The sequence below is a fragment of the Cupressus sempervirens genome, chromosome 1, assembly GCF_028749045.1.
Source record: "Cupressus sempervirens isolate cs-2001-9-10 chromosome 1, ASM2874904v1, whole genome shotgun sequence".
Classification (NCBI taxonomy): Eukaryota; Viridiplantae; Streptophyta; class Pinopsida; order Cupressales; family Cupressaceae; genus Cupressus; species Cupressus sempervirens.
The window spans coordinates 534,213,358-534,231,315 of record NC_143118.1 but is presented as its reverse complement, the minus strand read 5'-3'; the positions used below and the strand labels follow the sequence as shown (position 1 = coordinate 534,231,315).

At 36.4% G+C, this 17,958-nt stretch overlaps 1 protein-coding gene across 2 annotated transcripts in view; it reads left to right on the top strand.

Moving 5' to 3' along the window:
• LOC149578569 (uncharacterized) overlaps positions 1–17,958 on the top strand; it is a 266,266-nt gene that overhangs the window by 232,094 nt on the left and 16,214 nt on the right. For both annotated transcript variants that reach the window (XM_089829921.1, XM_089829924.1), the window contains exon 11: positions 15,820–15,926. In XM_089829921.1, coding sequence (XP_089686047.1) covers positions 15,820–15,926 — 107 coding nt within the window. The remainder of the gene's footprint in view (positions 1–15,819; positions 15,927–17,958) is intronic.

Below are 17,958 nucleotides of genomic sequence, written 5' to 3'. Positions count from 1 at the left end.
CCCTCAAAACGCTGTGTTTGGCAAAATCTGTGACCTTGGAAAAATGTCCATGGAAGCCACGATTTTTTGCCAAACAATGAGCCCCCGCATCTGCAATGTGAGCAAAAAAATTGTGGAATAGCTGAACACCAGATGCGAGCAGAGAAATTGTGATTTTTCAACAAGAAATCGGACACGATTTGTAGGTCACGAATTGGAGGAAATCGCGATTTACAACTGTAATACACCAAAAAAAAAGCCAAACCTTGTTCCAGTTGAGTTTGGAGCCTGCAATTTGCAGAAAGGATAACCTTTGGTGTTTTGATTTTCAGCAACAAAAAAACGATAGTGAACACACGAATTCTTTAAAAAGCGGAAAACCCTAGACGGGTTTTTGAGAAATCGCAGAAATAACTCCGAAAATTTTGAAGCAAATAATTTAAAAAAAGAAATTATAGAATTTTCAAAAAAACTTGAGGTATTGGCTCTGATACCATGTTACAAGATTTAAGAATTGACAGATTAATAGATTTCCAGATGATTGATTGATTAACAGAGGAACAAATGTGTTCCTTATAAAGAATTACAAGGATGTTGTTTCTAAAAAGAAACAACGTAGACTGAAGATGAAATTAGAAACAAAACTGTAGATAGAGTAGGAAACATTTCTATCTAGATTGAGAGCCGGAGTACAGACAAGTAGTTGACCATTATAGAAAGTATTTAACTAAGGAGATAATATCTTAATAAAGATATTATCTTAATAAATTCATCTACAGACACGATAAGAGAGAGCGGAATATGGAAATACTTACACCAATAATCTTGTACGTGTCACTGATAAGGAAAGATTTGTTGAATTGGAGAATTGTGATCCCATTTCGTGCCACTCATGCACTTTTGCGGTCATGAAGAATATATCACCCCTGAGCGGTGGAATTATAGTGTTCATTATCAATCATTGTTAGACGATGGTTTGTGTTTTATACAAGTGTGTAATATGTCAGAGAGGAGTAGCTCGAGTATTATTTAGATGGATGCACCCTTGGTCGGCAACGTCAAAAGATATAGCTTGTGATGATTCAAAAGGAGAACCAATACGAACATTTGAGGATATGAGCAAACATAACCAATTGTGTGCAGACATGGAATTTTGAACCTTATTGGCGTGTGCGAAACAAGATATAATCCAATTCACAACCAGTTATTATGAGAAGATTAGATTTTAAATGTTTGAAGGGAGTTAGTGATTAGTTTTTAGTTATGAAGGGTTGCATTGTTTTGAGAAGTGTATAGCACCTCTCTATTGTCTATAAATATGAAATTTAAAATCAAGCAAAATACAATTCATATTTTTCTCTTGCAAATTTTTACATACCCAAGTTATATATGTACACTTGATATATTATATTTTTTTATTGGCGAAAATTGAGTGATTGAACAAAGCTCGTGGATTTCAATTACTGCGTAAATTTTGTGCGGTCCTGGGTAAATTTTGTGTGGTCCTGGATAAATTTGCAGTAGATGGATAATCTATAGGGAGTGCCTTTATTGCAATTTTATTTCCAGCATGATCTGTAAGCATAATTATTTTCATTTTTTGAGTTGAAATATTGTAAAATTTTGTCCTTTATAATTATTGTAAATTCTCTAAATAATTTCTCTGATAGATAAGTAGACAGGGTCAATTATCACATTTAAAATCAATAGTCATAGATATTGTGAAATATTGAATTGTTTCTGTATTTGTGTCTATTTTGTCTCAATGCGAGTTAAAAACAATATAGACTATTTTAAAATTGCATCTATATATTTGATCCATTGCATCTTGATTACTAAATTGTTTATAGTTGATATGCATAGAATTTTATAAAGTTGTACATTTTAAACTTATAATATTGACTCTATTTGCCTTTACAATTCTAGGAAAGGTCTTCATGTTATTCATAATTTGTAATCCATATGCTGACAATTATTTCATATCTTTCCTTTGAAGAATTAATATATTCATTTGTTGCAATAATCCATTATAATTGTTCTTTATTTAGAACACTCTCATATTTATAAAATCATTTACTTTTATTTAGCTATAAGTATCTTGGACATGAGTGATTTGTTCATAATTAGGTACACCCACCTTGGCCTTGCAGAGCCAAAAGTGCAAGGAGCTCAGATTACATCATTCAGTTCCGTCATGTTGGCCTTTAACTAATTGGATATCCCAGCATCGAGTTGGCAAGACTCGTAGGATTCTAATCTGCGGTTTTAGAAACCAACAAGAGGGAGTTTGAAAGTCCTTATGAGTGACTGTATGGTTTTGATGGGCCTACCCCCTGTGTATCCCTTAAGGAAGTGACAACTTCCAAATGATTATCACTTGTATTTGTAGAAGTTATTGAAAGGTGGCAATCTTTCAATAACTTAATTTTCTATTATGATGGATATCTTACAATGTCTAAGCAAATCATGAATATTATACTTTGCATAGTGGATGTTTATATGGTAAGCATTATTATAATGCATGTGCACATACCTTATAAATATTTTTTTTGAGTACATGATTAATATTATGCAAATTGATGTTCTGGAGGGCCATTACATAGAGGACTTGGTGAATATCATGCAACTTGATGTTCCAAAGGCCATTACTTACAATACTTGGTGAATATCTTGCATTTCAACATTTTGGAAGGCCATTACTTAGAGTATTTGGTGAATATCACGTGTCAATATTCTAGGAGACCAATACTCATGACATCAAATGTGATATCAAAATGGTTGAGATCTTCTAATCAAGGAATCCTTAAAATTTGTCATTCCTAATATTAGCAATGGTGTAATATTTGTCTTGTGTTTATCTTCCCTAGCTAAGAGGTAGTATTAATGTTTGATAGCTTCAATTGAATAAACTTATGAGACTAATTTGATATATATATATTTGCGTGTGTAGTTAAATAATATTACGTGAGATATTCTTATTTGTTAATATCTAATTATTAAATAGACATGTCCCTTCATGGGACATGTCTCTTCATAGCCTTTGTTCATTATAAAGTAGAGGTTGCTTCCATTTGGAACACACATACCAATACATTTGGTAATGTTTAGTACATTTGCTGCGATCCTCCAAAACCAGCACTAATTTGTTAAGCAAGCCCAATACAAGGATTTCCAGATGTAAGACTTAGTTCTCTTGTGGGATAAAGCCTGAGAAAAGAAGGGAAACATTCAAAAATTTCAAAGGCTCTGGTTGAGGCCCCAACCCTGTCAAATTGCAGAAATTTGTGGGAGCAATACATACCGTGTTAGTTTCCTGACCGAAGAACCACTCTAGTTGCTTGTCAATGGGCAATTCCATAAGCACTACTTTGATTAGGTGAGATGTCTTGCCTCTTTTTGTATTCTATGTAAATTTTGTGTAGTGTCCTTGCCCCTTTGGGGCACCCTTTTCTAAAGTTCTGTGCAGTTCCTGTCTTGTGCAGTAGCTTTTTGTTTTTGTCTTGCTTTCGTTTCCTTTTAGCTTCCTTGATTTTGCTCTGTGGGTCTAGTATGTTTGGCATGACAATAAGTAACTCGCAAGGAGACTCACCTTATGCATTTTTTGTAATCCAATTTCAGCTAACCATGTGACATAGATTTACTCACATTCATTTAAGTTATGTTTAGAAAACGAATGGGGAATGATGAGGACAAGTTGGCTTTGAGTAAAGACTTTCTAGCAACTGAAAAGTTTTAGGAGAGTTAGGCAGGTCACCTAATTCATATCATTCAAAGCACCTAGAAAGCATTAAAGACCAAACTATAAAGGGAGGCAAATTGATGGTGCTAAACTAAAGTTAAGCACAAAAGTTAGTATTACCACTGGCCTCGAATTTTCTAGTATCTCATGAAAAAAGATGATAAGTTTAGTGAGACGAGTATTGCTTGCACGAGTAAACTTGAAGATCTGATGAAAGAGGTATCGTGTGATTTATTTCAGAAAAAAAGTTAGGAAGGATAGAGGAACCTGGGATCCCATTGCACGGTGATCACATGGCAAGAAAGGTTGGACCAATAAAAGCACGTTTCTTTGGCCCTCCTTAAAGTGGAACATATTACAGATAATTTCTCCCCACCTCACATCATGTACACATAGACAACAATTCCCCTTTCTCAGTTCTAGAAGTGCTCTAAACCTCTTTTTGGCCATCTTGATGACTGACCCCACCATCTTGATCACAAGCATAAATGATATTGATGTTATTTATTTGCTAAACAATAAATTTTGGAATTCTAAAATGAATAGGCATTTTTCCCATTGATTCGCCATTTGTTATGTGCCGCATACTAGTCCCCACATTTTGTTTTGGTTTTGGGTTGTTTTTCTTTGTCCCCCTTTGGGACATGTTCTTGGCTTTGTCCTACTTTGGGACCTCGTTCTTGGAGTCCACCTTCTTCAATCAAAGGTTTGGTCCTTGAGATGATGGTTTCTCTAACATTCGTTCTGGTAAATTCTTTGGGAGTACGTTAGAGTGTAGAATTAGTGAATGGGCCAAAACAAAAGAGAAAAGAGCAAGGGAACAGGTGGGCTTTAGACAAAAACACTCTACCATTTATCATTGTATAACTCTAAGACATTATTGAAAAGTGTGGAAGAAACAAGGGGACGAATCATTTTTTTGTTTTGCGGATTTCAAGAAAGCTTTTACACTATTCCTAGGGATAAGTTGTGGCGTAGGATGGAAGAGTTGGAGGCCCCAAAAGAGTATATTGCTGCTGTTTACAAGCTGTATGAACATGTTAGAGCCAAAATTGTAATTAAATCTTTGGGAGCGATATTGGTGTCGAACAAGGGTGTCCTTTATCCCCTACTTTGTTTGGTCTTTTCATCAATAGGCTGGAAGAGTGGTTAAACAAGGTCAATGGAGAAGGCATGAATTCGAAAGGTTATGTGGTGAGGCTGCTTTTATATGCTGATGGCCTTATTTTTATTGTTTAATCTGCTCGTGGGTTGAAAGAACACTTGGAAAATTTGGATCTCTTCTGTCAGGAGGTAGGGATGCAAGTCAATACCTCAAAGACTAAAGTCGTGATCTTTTCTCTAAAAAAGAGAAAGCAACAACATACCATAGTTTTTGAGGGAAACTCTTTAAAGATGGTGGATAAGTAAAAATATTTGGGAATTGATTTCCAGATTAAGTTGGGAGACGTTCATATCAAAAAGAATTTAGGGGTATGGAAAGCCTTTTACCTTCTCCAAAATAGATATAGGAATGATGTGTTGTGGGATTGAAAGACTAGAAAGACTCTCTTTGGTCTTTTGGTGGTCCCGATTATTCTTTACGAATGTGAGGGTGGTGACACATAGAAAGAATCCAAAAACATCTTATTACTAGTAACCTCAAGGTTAAGTCTATTGTCCCTTATGAGACTCTCCTGGTAGAGGTGGGTATGTTTCCAATTGAGGTCTCTATTGTTATTCTCTTGCCAAGCTACTTAAAAAGTAGAAAATATGAATAAGCATTGTTGGCTAAGATGGTGGTTGATGAAGAGTTCGACCACAAAAAAAAACGTGGAAGTAACAAAATAGCAAGTTGCTGAACAAATGGAACATAAATATCTAGGAATGTCCAAACACTAACATTGAGATAAAAAAGTGGGTAATAGAGAAAGTTAAGATAGTCATGAGGACAAATCAAATACTTAGAAAAAAACCTTATTATGTCAAAAAGTTTAACCACACTTTGAATCACGATGATAAAGATTATTTAAGCTCTACAATTAATGGAAAGGCCAAAATCCTAATTGCACAACTGAGGACTAGTTTTCACCATTTGAAATGTGAAATGCATAGATGGAAAATCCCAGAGGGGGGTGGGAGGAAAGAACCTGTAACTTTTGCAACAAAGGGGTGGATGAAATAGAGTGGCACTTGATGAAAGATTGTGAAGCTTATGAAGACATCCATAGACAATACAATGACAACTTCTAGGTGAACAATGTGAAACTTTATGAAGCAACAAGATTGCACATAATGACAACTTTCTTAGTGCAGATCCACTATAGAAGGTTGAACTTGGAGAAATTGCAGCAGACTAATTAATTGGTTTTCTCTTGGTGCCTCGGACCTTTGGTGTTGTGGACATCATTAAAATTCCTTCATTCATTATGGAATCCAGATACCTGGAGACCTAAGGTGCAAGCATCTGTAAAGTAAAAATTGTGTCTCGTAGCACTTACCTTTTAGGGCTGCTTTAAAAGTTCCTGTTAGTTGTCATTTTCACAGCTCAATTGTTTAGAGCTGCCTCTGCAATCAAATTATAATTGTCGACTTTGCAAGAGGATCTAGTTATTTTCTTGACATATTTGAGATTTGTTGGCGAAACAACGTGGGTGCTCTTTTAGATAGGCCCCTTTTTTGCATTTTTCCTTTGATGATTTTTTGTGCTTTTGTTTTGGTTGCCCGACTTGTTCGTTTTGTTTCCTTACAATTGTATTAATAAAAGGGATTTCTCTAAACTTCCTCAGAGCCTCTGAACTGAATTTGAGGCCCCTCCATCCTTCCTTTTTAGGGTTTCATGTTTGTATCCATACCCTAGTTGCAGATGCCAAGCATTCGGCTCTATAGAGTTTTTGCATGATGATCTACGAAATTCTCTTTTGGTTTTGAGAATACCCTAGTGCCCTTGATTCTAAATTGGCATGCATGGTAGTTAGATGCAAAAGATGGCTAAGAAGGGTTCTCATCAAAGTCATATTTTTTGTGTGCTAGGGTCATTTCCCATGCCCTTGCTTTGACACATATATGATTGTTGATCTTTTTTGTTTGAAGTAAGTCCTAGACAGTATCTTGAGCATGTTTGCAAAGTGAATATAGTTAGATTAGTTTTCCTTAGCTTGGTTCTAACTTTTTTTGTTTATTTTATCATTTCCCTAATGTTTCCTTGCAAGAACACCATACTGATTAGATACTTCCCATGTGCAACAACTCCCCTTAAACAAATAGTCATTTGCCCAACTTAGCCATTTCAACACCATTGCGACCGGACTATCAAGAGCTTGAGAACTAGGGGATTCTTTCCCCGGTAACCTTTTTCAGGCAAAGTTGGTTGTTGCTCTTTCTTTTGGTGACATCTCATCTCCATTTCACAACCTTGCCACAAAGCCTTGTCAATAGGAGGGTCTTAGGGTTTGGAAGCCAAAATTCTTCCTAGAGAAAAATGTTGAGTAGAGAAAAGCGAATGACCAAAACTCATTGACATTTACTTTATAGTTCACTCACATTGTTGACATATACTTTTCAATTTAATATTTCTTTGTAAACTTCATAATGTTGCCGAAAGAACATAAATTGGCCATGTCAATATATATGACTTAGGCTCTCTATCCCATCGATAGTTTATTTTTTAAGAAGTTTAAAACATTACAATATCCTGCCTTTTACCAACTTGCAGTAGTTTAATATTACTTGTTTTTTTTCCCAAGCCTTAGACTAGGCTCCAAGAATAATCAAATCAGCCCCCTAATATGGCATTTAATAATAAGTCTTGATCATCCAAGTAAATAAAGCACCCCATTCATGTCTTAAGTGGATCATTAAAATAATAATAAACAATTAGGAATGATTTATAAGCTCAAAATTTTAAAGTCATCTGTAATAATTCTTTTGTTCCCTCAAGACATTTTGCGTCGACCTACAAGAATAAAATAGGCTAGCGAAATTAACCATTGAGGTGTTTAGGCAGAAAGGGACATTACTTTAACATCACTCAAGAAGTTGTTATCAACATCTATAATAGTTGTGATTTTTATAATAGTAGTCATAATGTTAGCCTACTCATGAAATAGCAGCATTCCATGTGTGGAAGATGGATGTATGAAGTTCCCTAGTGTTGACACTCAAGATTTCGATGTTAGAAATGAATTATGTGATGCAATTTCAGGCCAAAACAAATCTCATTTTTAAAATCAGATTGTCGATGACATAAGATAAGATAAAATATTAATGTCTAACAAGAGACCACAAACGGGCCTAAGCGACTAAAAGTACAAACAGAGGTGAGAGGGCAGCAGGACTACCAAACGGTGTCTGAGAAAAGGGAAAACAACAGAACAAGAAGCAAAGAAAGAGAAACAACACCACAAAAGAGAGACTACGAAACTGCAAAACAACTACCTGTTTGCAGTTGTTGAAAAGTAGCTCAAAATCAAAGGATAACTATTTGTGTGTGGAGAAGTCCAAGAAGTTCGAACCTGTTGCCGAAGAGAGGAGGACTATTGTTGTTGATGGTGTATGTGTGTGTGATCTCTATGCTATCTCAATGATATGGTATGAGTAGCAGTGAACAGGCTCCCAAACCGCTCGGTTCCTCTAGGAGAGGTATCCATAGTGAAGAAGTGATAAGCTAGTGAGGGGACACAAATCCAGAGGGGGATAACTCATGTAAAGCGAGATCTCGAAGACAAAAGGCCGCCTGGAGATAGAGTGCAAGACATTGCTGATTGACATAGCAAAAGGAGGACATGGACCTATAATCTCTAAATAAACAATGGAACCTCTCTTGAATCTTGTAGTAGATTAGACAGTAGAATAGGAAATGGAACTTAGTCTCAACCACACCCATGTCACAACATTGACAAATCTGCTCATCTTTGTTGATCTGGTGATCTATCTGGATACAAAGCCGATGAGAGCAAACTCTAAAAGAGCCTAATTGGATATGTAAGGCATGGGGCCACCATAAGGTCAAACAATAATGCCATCCTGAATGTTGATATAGATCTCCACATAGAAGGCCATATGAGGGCAAGGGTCCTTTGGCGGGCCGAACCAAGTCACATGAATATACCTCTTGTAGATGTCCATCCTAGTGATCTCATTCAACTTTGACTGAGGGGGGAGGAGATGATTGAGAGTGTCCTGGAATACCAAAAGGGAGTAAGGTGTTCAATATCAATACCTATAGAGCTGAGGAGATTGGAAGCCTAAGCATACTAGTGCCGAGCACAACCAATAGGGTCTAAGGTTGCAATCGAAGCCGAGGAACAGTAGGCCAAGTAAGAATAACAAGATCTGCCATCAACAAAATCCGCAAAGCCCTTAAGTCTGCAAAGTAATACACCAAATCAAAGATTGTGCAAAGTCTGAAGGGATGAGCATCAAACTTGGCAAAGATAATTCTGGTAGGAGTAGTTGGTTGACAACGAATGAAGTGCCAAAGAAGACGAGTCTAGACCCTCCCCACCGAAACTCAGTCAGTGGCCAAGAGGGAGGGCTCTCAGACAATTGAGCCATAAAGGACACATCTAATTAGGGAGTCTAAGATAGACATCTTAGATGTGTTATCGTGGAAATGGTGTCTGAAGCATTGTCAATCAAGCAAAGAAAGTGAACGCAACCCCTTGCTGACCTGCGATGTCATGGTCGGTCTCAAATTGAAAAATGACCCAAAAAACCTAATGCTCAAATAAGTTTAACTGGAAGTCATTTCAATCTCGGTCCTCCTGAAAAAGAAGTGTAGGTGTGAGGTTTTCAAGCAGTTGAAAACCATAAGTCGGGTGTTACCCAAGTTAACCATTAGCTACCAAGAATCACAAGAGGCCAGGCTGTCCAAAAGACACTGTAACCCATCGATGGAGGAGGACAGGGTATCACGTCGTCAACAAAGAGAAGGATGGAAATCAAGACTCGATGAAGATAACACTCATCCTTGGGAAGCGAGAAGCTCCTCAGATAAGTCTCAAGCACATCAATATATATACCAAACATTGTAGGAGAAAGCAGGAAGCCCTTCTTGACCCTAATAGAACTCTGAATGAACTCTGAGAACCCTAGAGGAGTCTTGAGACAATAACCACGCTCTCGTACGGAAGAGTTGAGAGACTTGCATTGCTGAAGGTAGAAGAGACATTTCTTCCAATGAAGGAAGCTACGGTAGGAGAGCCTAGCCTAGCGAAAGGAGGGATCCAAAGAGGTGAAGGTAGTGCGAACAAGGCGATGAAAGGATTTGTTGTCATCGTCAAAACAACGATTTTGGGGACAGGAGCTAGGGCGGGAGGGATGGGCAGCGAGGGGCGAAGAAATGGGGGAAAGAGAGGACGAAAAACTCCTAGATGGCCGTGGAGATGAGGTCTAACAAAATGGAAGCACATGTCAAGTCCGTGAAGGGAGCGACTGGAAGAGAGTGCTCGAGGCAGGCTATGAAGAGGTCATTATCAACTTTAACGAAGGTAAAGGTGGTGCTAGTAAGTAAGGGTAGTGCAAAGGGTTAGGGAAGGGGAAGGACGGGGGAGGGAAGGGTGTATGGAGAGCGGTATAAAATGTGAGACTAAAGAGGGAATGGTCAACCAACAGAAGGAGGGAGATGGAGAAGTAGCTAATGAAGGGGATGGAGGAGGTGCAGGCAAGGACGTAGTCAACAAAACTAGCACCACCACAATGGGCCTTACAGGTAAATAAACTAGATTTGGGGAAATAAGGCAACTGATTAAGAACTACGAGGAGGTTCCTGCCATACAATGTAAGGGTGCCATCAATGTCATCAGAGGAATGCTGTAAACTAATCGCATCACTATCAAGCTTTGAAGTACATAAGGAGCCTATTCGCTAATGATGAAAAGGAGCCCGAAGATCTCTGGTACGCGCGTTGAAGTCCCCTTAAATAACCAAGTTCCCCATACTAGAGATTCTGTCAATCCAGTCGCTGAGGTCACCAAATGGGTCACCCTCAGGACTGTGAAACACATATGGAGAAGAAGCCGACGAGAAGTAACATACAACAATGAAAATATCTCTATCCAGTTTGCCCTTGATACGGGCCCACATAAATCTAGCGAGGTTGTTAGAATGCATAATTGTCATCATGTTGATGAGGCAATCGTAGATGAGGCAGGTGACCCCACCCGAACTCCTGACTCTCCCATAGAACCTGGCCTTATCATGACAAACAAAAAGCCACTGATACTTAAGAATACCAGGAAGAGAATGGGTCAAACTCTCATGTGTCTCAGTAACAAGTATAACATCCACAATGCCAATGACATCCATAAAAAGACAAGGCAAGGACCACAAAGTACCATTACCTTTCCAACAATGAACAATTGAGGAGTCATTGAACCCCCCCATCCCATCATTGGAAAATAAATTAGAAAATTCATTGGTTAGCAACGAGTCCAAAGATTGGGCATTGGATGAACATGTAGCTATCGTGGAAGAAATGTGCGAACACATTATCAAATCGGTAATTTTTACACTGTTTGTTGAATCATTCTTTGAGGTACATAGCAACAATACCTTTGTTATTGATGCATGCATAATTGATTGCACACAATGCTATTTATCATGAGGTGAGTGATGTAGATACATCATATCACATTACAAACTTTGATTCAAAGAGCTTGTATTAGAGTCGGAAGTTTTCGAGTTGTCATCATTTTGTTTGGCATGTTAAGGTTAATGACAACATGATTGCCACAATGGTGGAGCATTTTGATGTTTCTTGTTAGATGTTGGCTACGTTTAGGTGGGGTACCCCTATGACAAATAAACTTGGTGATTGTGGCTTTTCTCTGGAAGAGTTCCATGCACTTCAACAAGCTAATGGAATAATGAAGCATAACTACTTATAGTTACTTGTTGATAGGGATTATCTTCTCGAGTGAGATTGCACTTGCTATGATATGCTGAGGGGAAAGGAGGTCAACAAGCTCACTCATGAGCTTGAAGTGACTACGGACTTTCGGAGAGTGCGCAATTGGCCCTCTGCGAGTCTTAGTCACAGGATGATGAGCTTACCATGGAGTTGATTTTGACACAATCTTCACCAGTAACAAATACAATACAGTGTTCTAGAGTGGTAGTTGGTGATGATCTTATATCCATAGATTATGATTGTGAGTAGGTTGAGGATGTGGCTACACCCATCACAATTTTAGGTGTAGTTCATACAGATGGGATGAGTGCATCCATATAGAGAAACAAAGAACCACATGTTGCACTAGACTTTGAGGTTTGTTTGTTGACGGGTGGTGCAGGGCAGATTTTTGGTAGCTCTTGTGATGTTTTGGTGGATTCAAAAATGAGTTGCGTGACAACTCACAAACTACTCCATCTTCACATGACATTTGTAGCGTATCATCTTATTGGGAGGTCGACTCTCATGTTGATTTGTTTCCCTTCCCTTAAAGGAAAGCAATTATTTTAGCCCATGATTATTACGGTCAACCATTGACAGAGGTTGAAGCTTTTTATCATGACTGCATAGGGAGGAGTATTCATCACTTCTTTCTTGATCTACACATAGAAGATTTGATGATGCAACATTGTGGATTGGCGCTGAGGTTGTATCATCCCTTGTGGGATGGATGCTAACTATCTTAATTGGACAAAGTAGTAGTTATAGGTATTTGACTCCATCTTTGGTGGGGAATTACTTGCAGAGTTAGCATATCCATGGTAGTCTATTAGAGGAGATATTTGTGGCATTGTAGATACCTTCAGTGATTTGTATCTCTACATAGAAGATGGATGTGAGTCTACCATGCTTTGGGTCTCGGGTGATGATAGGTTTATCACTGCAGTTTGGGTGGATCTCATTTATTGACTTCACCACCTTTGGTATGGTGAAGTTGTGTTCAAAGTTGAGTAGTAGAGGTTTGAGGATGTTCTTGGCAACACTTTATCTGGAGTTCAGGATCCTTCCAGTGCATTGGGATTTCAGGCAAAGCTCACTAGGAAGTTTTCAAATGTTTGCATAGTAAGGAGTGTCTACATTTTTATTTTTGATCCTCATTTTCAGTTGCGTGAGTCTTAGATAACATGTATTATATTTCACCTTTTGCAGTTTTAGGAAGTAATTTTTGTTAGCCTTTTGAGTTGCTACTTTTTGAGTTGTCTCCTCTTGCAACAACTGTTGTTGGTATTGGTTTGGTTGGGTAGGTACTGTTAGTTATTTTGGTGTTGGTGTTACAAGAGCTAGTTGATTTCAACAGAGACTTTACTTAGTTCTTCCCTTGGGACCTGGGTGGATTATTGTGTTATTTTGTTTCTGAGATTGCTTGGGAACAAGAAATTTTAAGGAGACCGTACTATAATGCCCCCTATTTGGGATGATATGGTTTATGATTGGCTTAGCCTATCATTGGCCTTCACAGGCTAAAACTAATAGTTAGAGGTCCCAGTTGGTAGACCAACAAGCTTTATCCTCCTGGAGAACGAAAGTGTTTACAATTGCTCTTTGTTTGGTTTAGTTTGGTACACTTACTATTTGTAGTAAGTCATTTATTTAGCTTTTCTATCTCTAGTAGGGCACTTGGATTGGTCTCAATTGGTTTAGTTTGGTAAACTTACTATTTGTAGTAAGTCATTTATTTAGCTTTTCTATATCTAGTAGGGCACTTGGATTGGTCTCAATTGCAATGACGATCAAGTATTCATGAATTTACTAATTATAGTAGTGTAGTGGTTGAGCGGTAGAGATCCTTACTACTTTTAGTAAGGTAGATGAATGTGCAGTAGAAACAATGGTTGAATGCCAAGTTCAAATAGGACCAAGAGATAATGTGTATTCAATGAGATTAAATTTAAATTGACATTAATAATATTATTTATTGATGGCTATATTAAAAAATTACTATTTAACTTTATATAATGTTATAAGGTGAATGGAGCCAAGGGACATATTTAATGATGCATTAAATGACTTAATTAAAAAGGGGCGCCTGGTTAATGATATATTATCAAGTTGACTTGCAACATCCAAAAGTAAATATTTTAAGTTATTAAAGGGGCTTATTGTTGAAGCTACACGAATTAAACCACATTGAGGAATTATAAATGCGCAAGAAAGGAAATCGACTTCGTTATGCTTATGAGCTTTGGCTTTGTGCTTTTGCATTTTGGAGGTGAGACCTATGGTTTTCCTGCAAATTGGTCTTAGAGACCATAACATCTCTTGATTCAATCTTTTCAAGGATGTTATAGACCACCTAGGATTTGCTAATTAGTGGCTTTATCTTGGAAATCACATTGTGTTTATTAACATTTTCAGAGTTTACTTAGAGCATATCAGATGTTATTGAAGATAAACATTATTAACTTTACTGTTGGTTGTGCCTTCTTCATTGGCACGTGGGACTGGAATTGATAATCTATAGAAAATTTTAAGGGTTTGATGATTTAATTGCTGCCATATATTGGATGGGGTTTGATGTTAATCTTTCTGTTGTATGACTGATGCAAACTTTATTTTGGTAACCATCTACGGTAGTGGATTTTAATGCATATCTTACTTGTGATTTCATGAAGTGTAACTCCTAATTTTTCTAGGTATTGTTGATTTAGATAATAGTGGATATTTTATTAACAGGGTTGTTAATATTTTGTGAAAATACTAAGTATCTAACTGATGTATAAATCTGGAAATTTAAGCTGTATATTGAAATATTCCCAATGTAATGCCCAATTTTTTAATTGAATTAATTATTGCAACATCTTCTATTTTGCTGCATTGTATTGTTATTTCAAAAACTGTAAAAATACCATATTCATTTATCAAAGCAAACACAAACAAGGTAGAAAATTTGTATTTACAAGAATTTGCCTGAAGAAGATTGTTATAATATATGAACTTATACAAGGTTGCACAAAACACAGGAAAAACACAAAATTAATTGGAAGTGATTCACCATGCCATGGAACATTTTTCTTCAATCATGAAAAAGGCAGAATTGATCTACCATATTTTGTGGACTCACTACAAGAAACACAATTTGTTTTTATAAGGGACCTTTACAATATTTTGTAGTTTCTTAAATGGGCATTCAGTGTCTTATGGTGTTTTCATAAATCTCTTGAGCGGAGAGGGAGCAAGTGGAATCCCCAAAACATATTCTTTTCGAACTTTCTAGATATTGTGGCATTTGAGTTCATGTGGATGCCCCTCATCTTTCTTATAATTGGAATCTTTTTAGCATTCTTTATTGGCTATTTTAATTTGCTTACTTTCGAATCCCATTGACTTTTTCGGTCATCCATAGAAATCAATATATGTTTTTGTTTCTTTTGTTCTCATTATTCTTGTTGTAGTGGCCTTATCCTCTTATTGTATTCTTGAGATCAGGTTTGAGAAAACCAATATTTTTTAAAGCTGATGCTACAATTCCATAGTTACTTGAATTTATATGTCTAAGTTCTCAGCAGGCATTCATAATAGTAAATTCCATGTACATGATCCATTGATCCAGTGGTTTCCCTATGAGGCTGTAACATGTAGTTCATTGTGTATTCAAAATTTTATTTTATCATTATTTTTGCTTTAAAATATAGAAGTACATGACACTACTGCATTTAGTGTTTTGTTTCTTGTAAATATGTCAGGAAATGCCAAGATTTTGGTAGAAACTTGTAATCCATGTTTTAATGTAGATGAGAGCTAATGCTATTACATTTTTGAAGATATGTATTTGTATTCATTTTTTAATTTCACATGTCAAGCCTTTCATACCATAAGGATAAATAAAGCATCTCTTTTAGACAGGAAGATCCGCAGTGAGGACCATTTTTCCTATACAATTCCTGTTATTAGCTTTTTGACCTATATCACTGCTCTAATGTCAGTCCATTGACATGTAAATATTCACCTCTGATCGCTATCAAAGTAATCTTGGACTTTAACCCATTACAAAAATGTACAGGAGTTTCTGTTCATTGAGTTAGGTTCTTAAAGATTTATGTTCTTTATTTGGAGACGTCTACAATGTATGCTTCTGTTGATTTCTTTAGGTGGCAATATCAATGTTAACATACAGTATGTATTGTATGTCAATCCTATTCCTGTAACCTGATTTTTCTTTCAATTTCAGGTAAAACAATCATTATAACAAATCAGCCATATTTTTACAAGAAGGCAGAACTTTTACCTAATAGTACATTCATAATTGGTGCAGATACTGTCGCTAGAGTTGTTGATGTAAGTATGGTCTCTTTTGCTATGCTATTCACATCACATCTACTGTTTGGATGTCATCATTTAAAATTTATTTTCCTTCTGACTATTTGTTAGTGCTTGTGAAAGACTACATATAGAACATTAAATGCTAGTTATGAAATGATCTTTCAGTATAGCATACCAAATTGAAATTATTGCAAATTAATAAATTGCAACATGAACCATAGTAACATTGTACATATCCAATACTAACATTCATAAATCAAAATTCAAATAGAAATCCTAATTATCAGTAAATAAAACTTATATTAGTTCTATCAAATAACAATTATATCATAAAGATGATTACGATGAGTAGGACTGTGTATGATGTGAATCATGATTGATATCAAAATAAGCACAATATCATGTCAAAATTGACAAAGATGGGAAGCCTCTAATGATCCCCCAAGCCAAAGTCTCTATCGTTGAAACTACTGGACTCCTTGCACTCAAGTTGTGCAAAAGGAACACCAACCCTACATATGTTTCTGCTGCAATCTCATTTTCATCAACATGAGATGGATCCTTTGGCTCTACATCCCATCGCGCTGCTAGGTTCGCCTTGTACACGTATGTCTTGTGATCTACAATATGCAAGATACTTTGAACAAAAACTAGCTTCCCCACTCTCTTAGAGGTAATTTTGTTCCTCTTAACAAAGTGGATGCACCCAATTTGTCATTTCCCCTTTTCTAGGTCAGTGAATTTTGTTGCACTGTTAGCCCATTTTGCCATGGTCCCATGGGCTAACCAAGTTTCTAACCAAGTTTTCTCTGGGATCAGATTGAATTTTGGCCTAGGTAGTTCTAGATACCAACCAATCGAGGTTGTTTCAGTGGAGTTTCCAGAGACTTCCTTATTTTAGTAAGTCGGCAGGCTCAGCATTCTTGGCATTTCAGGGTTGGACTTCAATTGCATAATTTCTCTTCTTCATTCTGATAATTATTTCTGCATGAATTCTTTAATCTCCACCTATACACCTTTCTATCTTATTTTTCTTCTACCTCAAGTCAGCCTCTAAACAAAAATACATATTTCTTTATTTATACAACATATATATATATATATATATATATATAATCTGATTAGATATTCTTTCTTTTAACCCTTGTTCTTTTTCTTATCACTGACTTTTTTTTACTACATAAAATAATTATCTGGACTTCCCTCTTATATAACCTTTCATAAACGATTCTGACTTTTCAAAAGAATTAATGAGTCCTTTTGATAATAATACTTAATCATACTTTTCTGTTTTAATCAATTCCTTTTTATTACTGTATGAATCTTAATCACGTCACTTCAAACACTAAGGCTCCAAATTGATTTTCAATCGTTTATGATCTTCTTGCATCTTTGACATTTGATGGCCCATGGATATGTTAACCTATTTTGTTCATGCTGATGGGATAGTCCTGATTGGAACAGTGACTCTTCCAGTTCACTACTTAAGGTAATTTCTGAGTTTTTGCTACATTCATTATGCCATCATTCATTCTATTCATGTGTTATCAAAATCTTCATAACATCTCTGCTAATTATGATTTGCATCTGACAACCTCATCCAATATTTTTGACTCTTCCAAGTTTGATTTTTCTTTTACTAATGTCACCGTTAACTTTTCACGACATTGAGTTTGGGTTCGGGAAGCTCCATTGGATAATCTATCTCTGCCAATTCTTTTGGGCTATAAAGGTCATATTTTGTTCTACATGCTAAGCATTTCTCCATGCAGTTACTACATTTTATCTGGTTACATCCTTTTTGCTGCTGTTAAACTTTATTTATTTTCTACCGTTTTTGTTCTCCATACAGATTGCTAATCAACCATTGATAAATAAATCATATTTTGAATTGTTTTTTTTTTATTGTAGTTACTGTGGATGTTGCTTGATATTGTATCTGATATTTGATATCCCAATGGCATATGGCTCCTCAATGCTGACAATGCCTTTGGTGTTACCTTTCAAACCCAATGACACTTAAAGATTGACATGGCTGATGTGGACT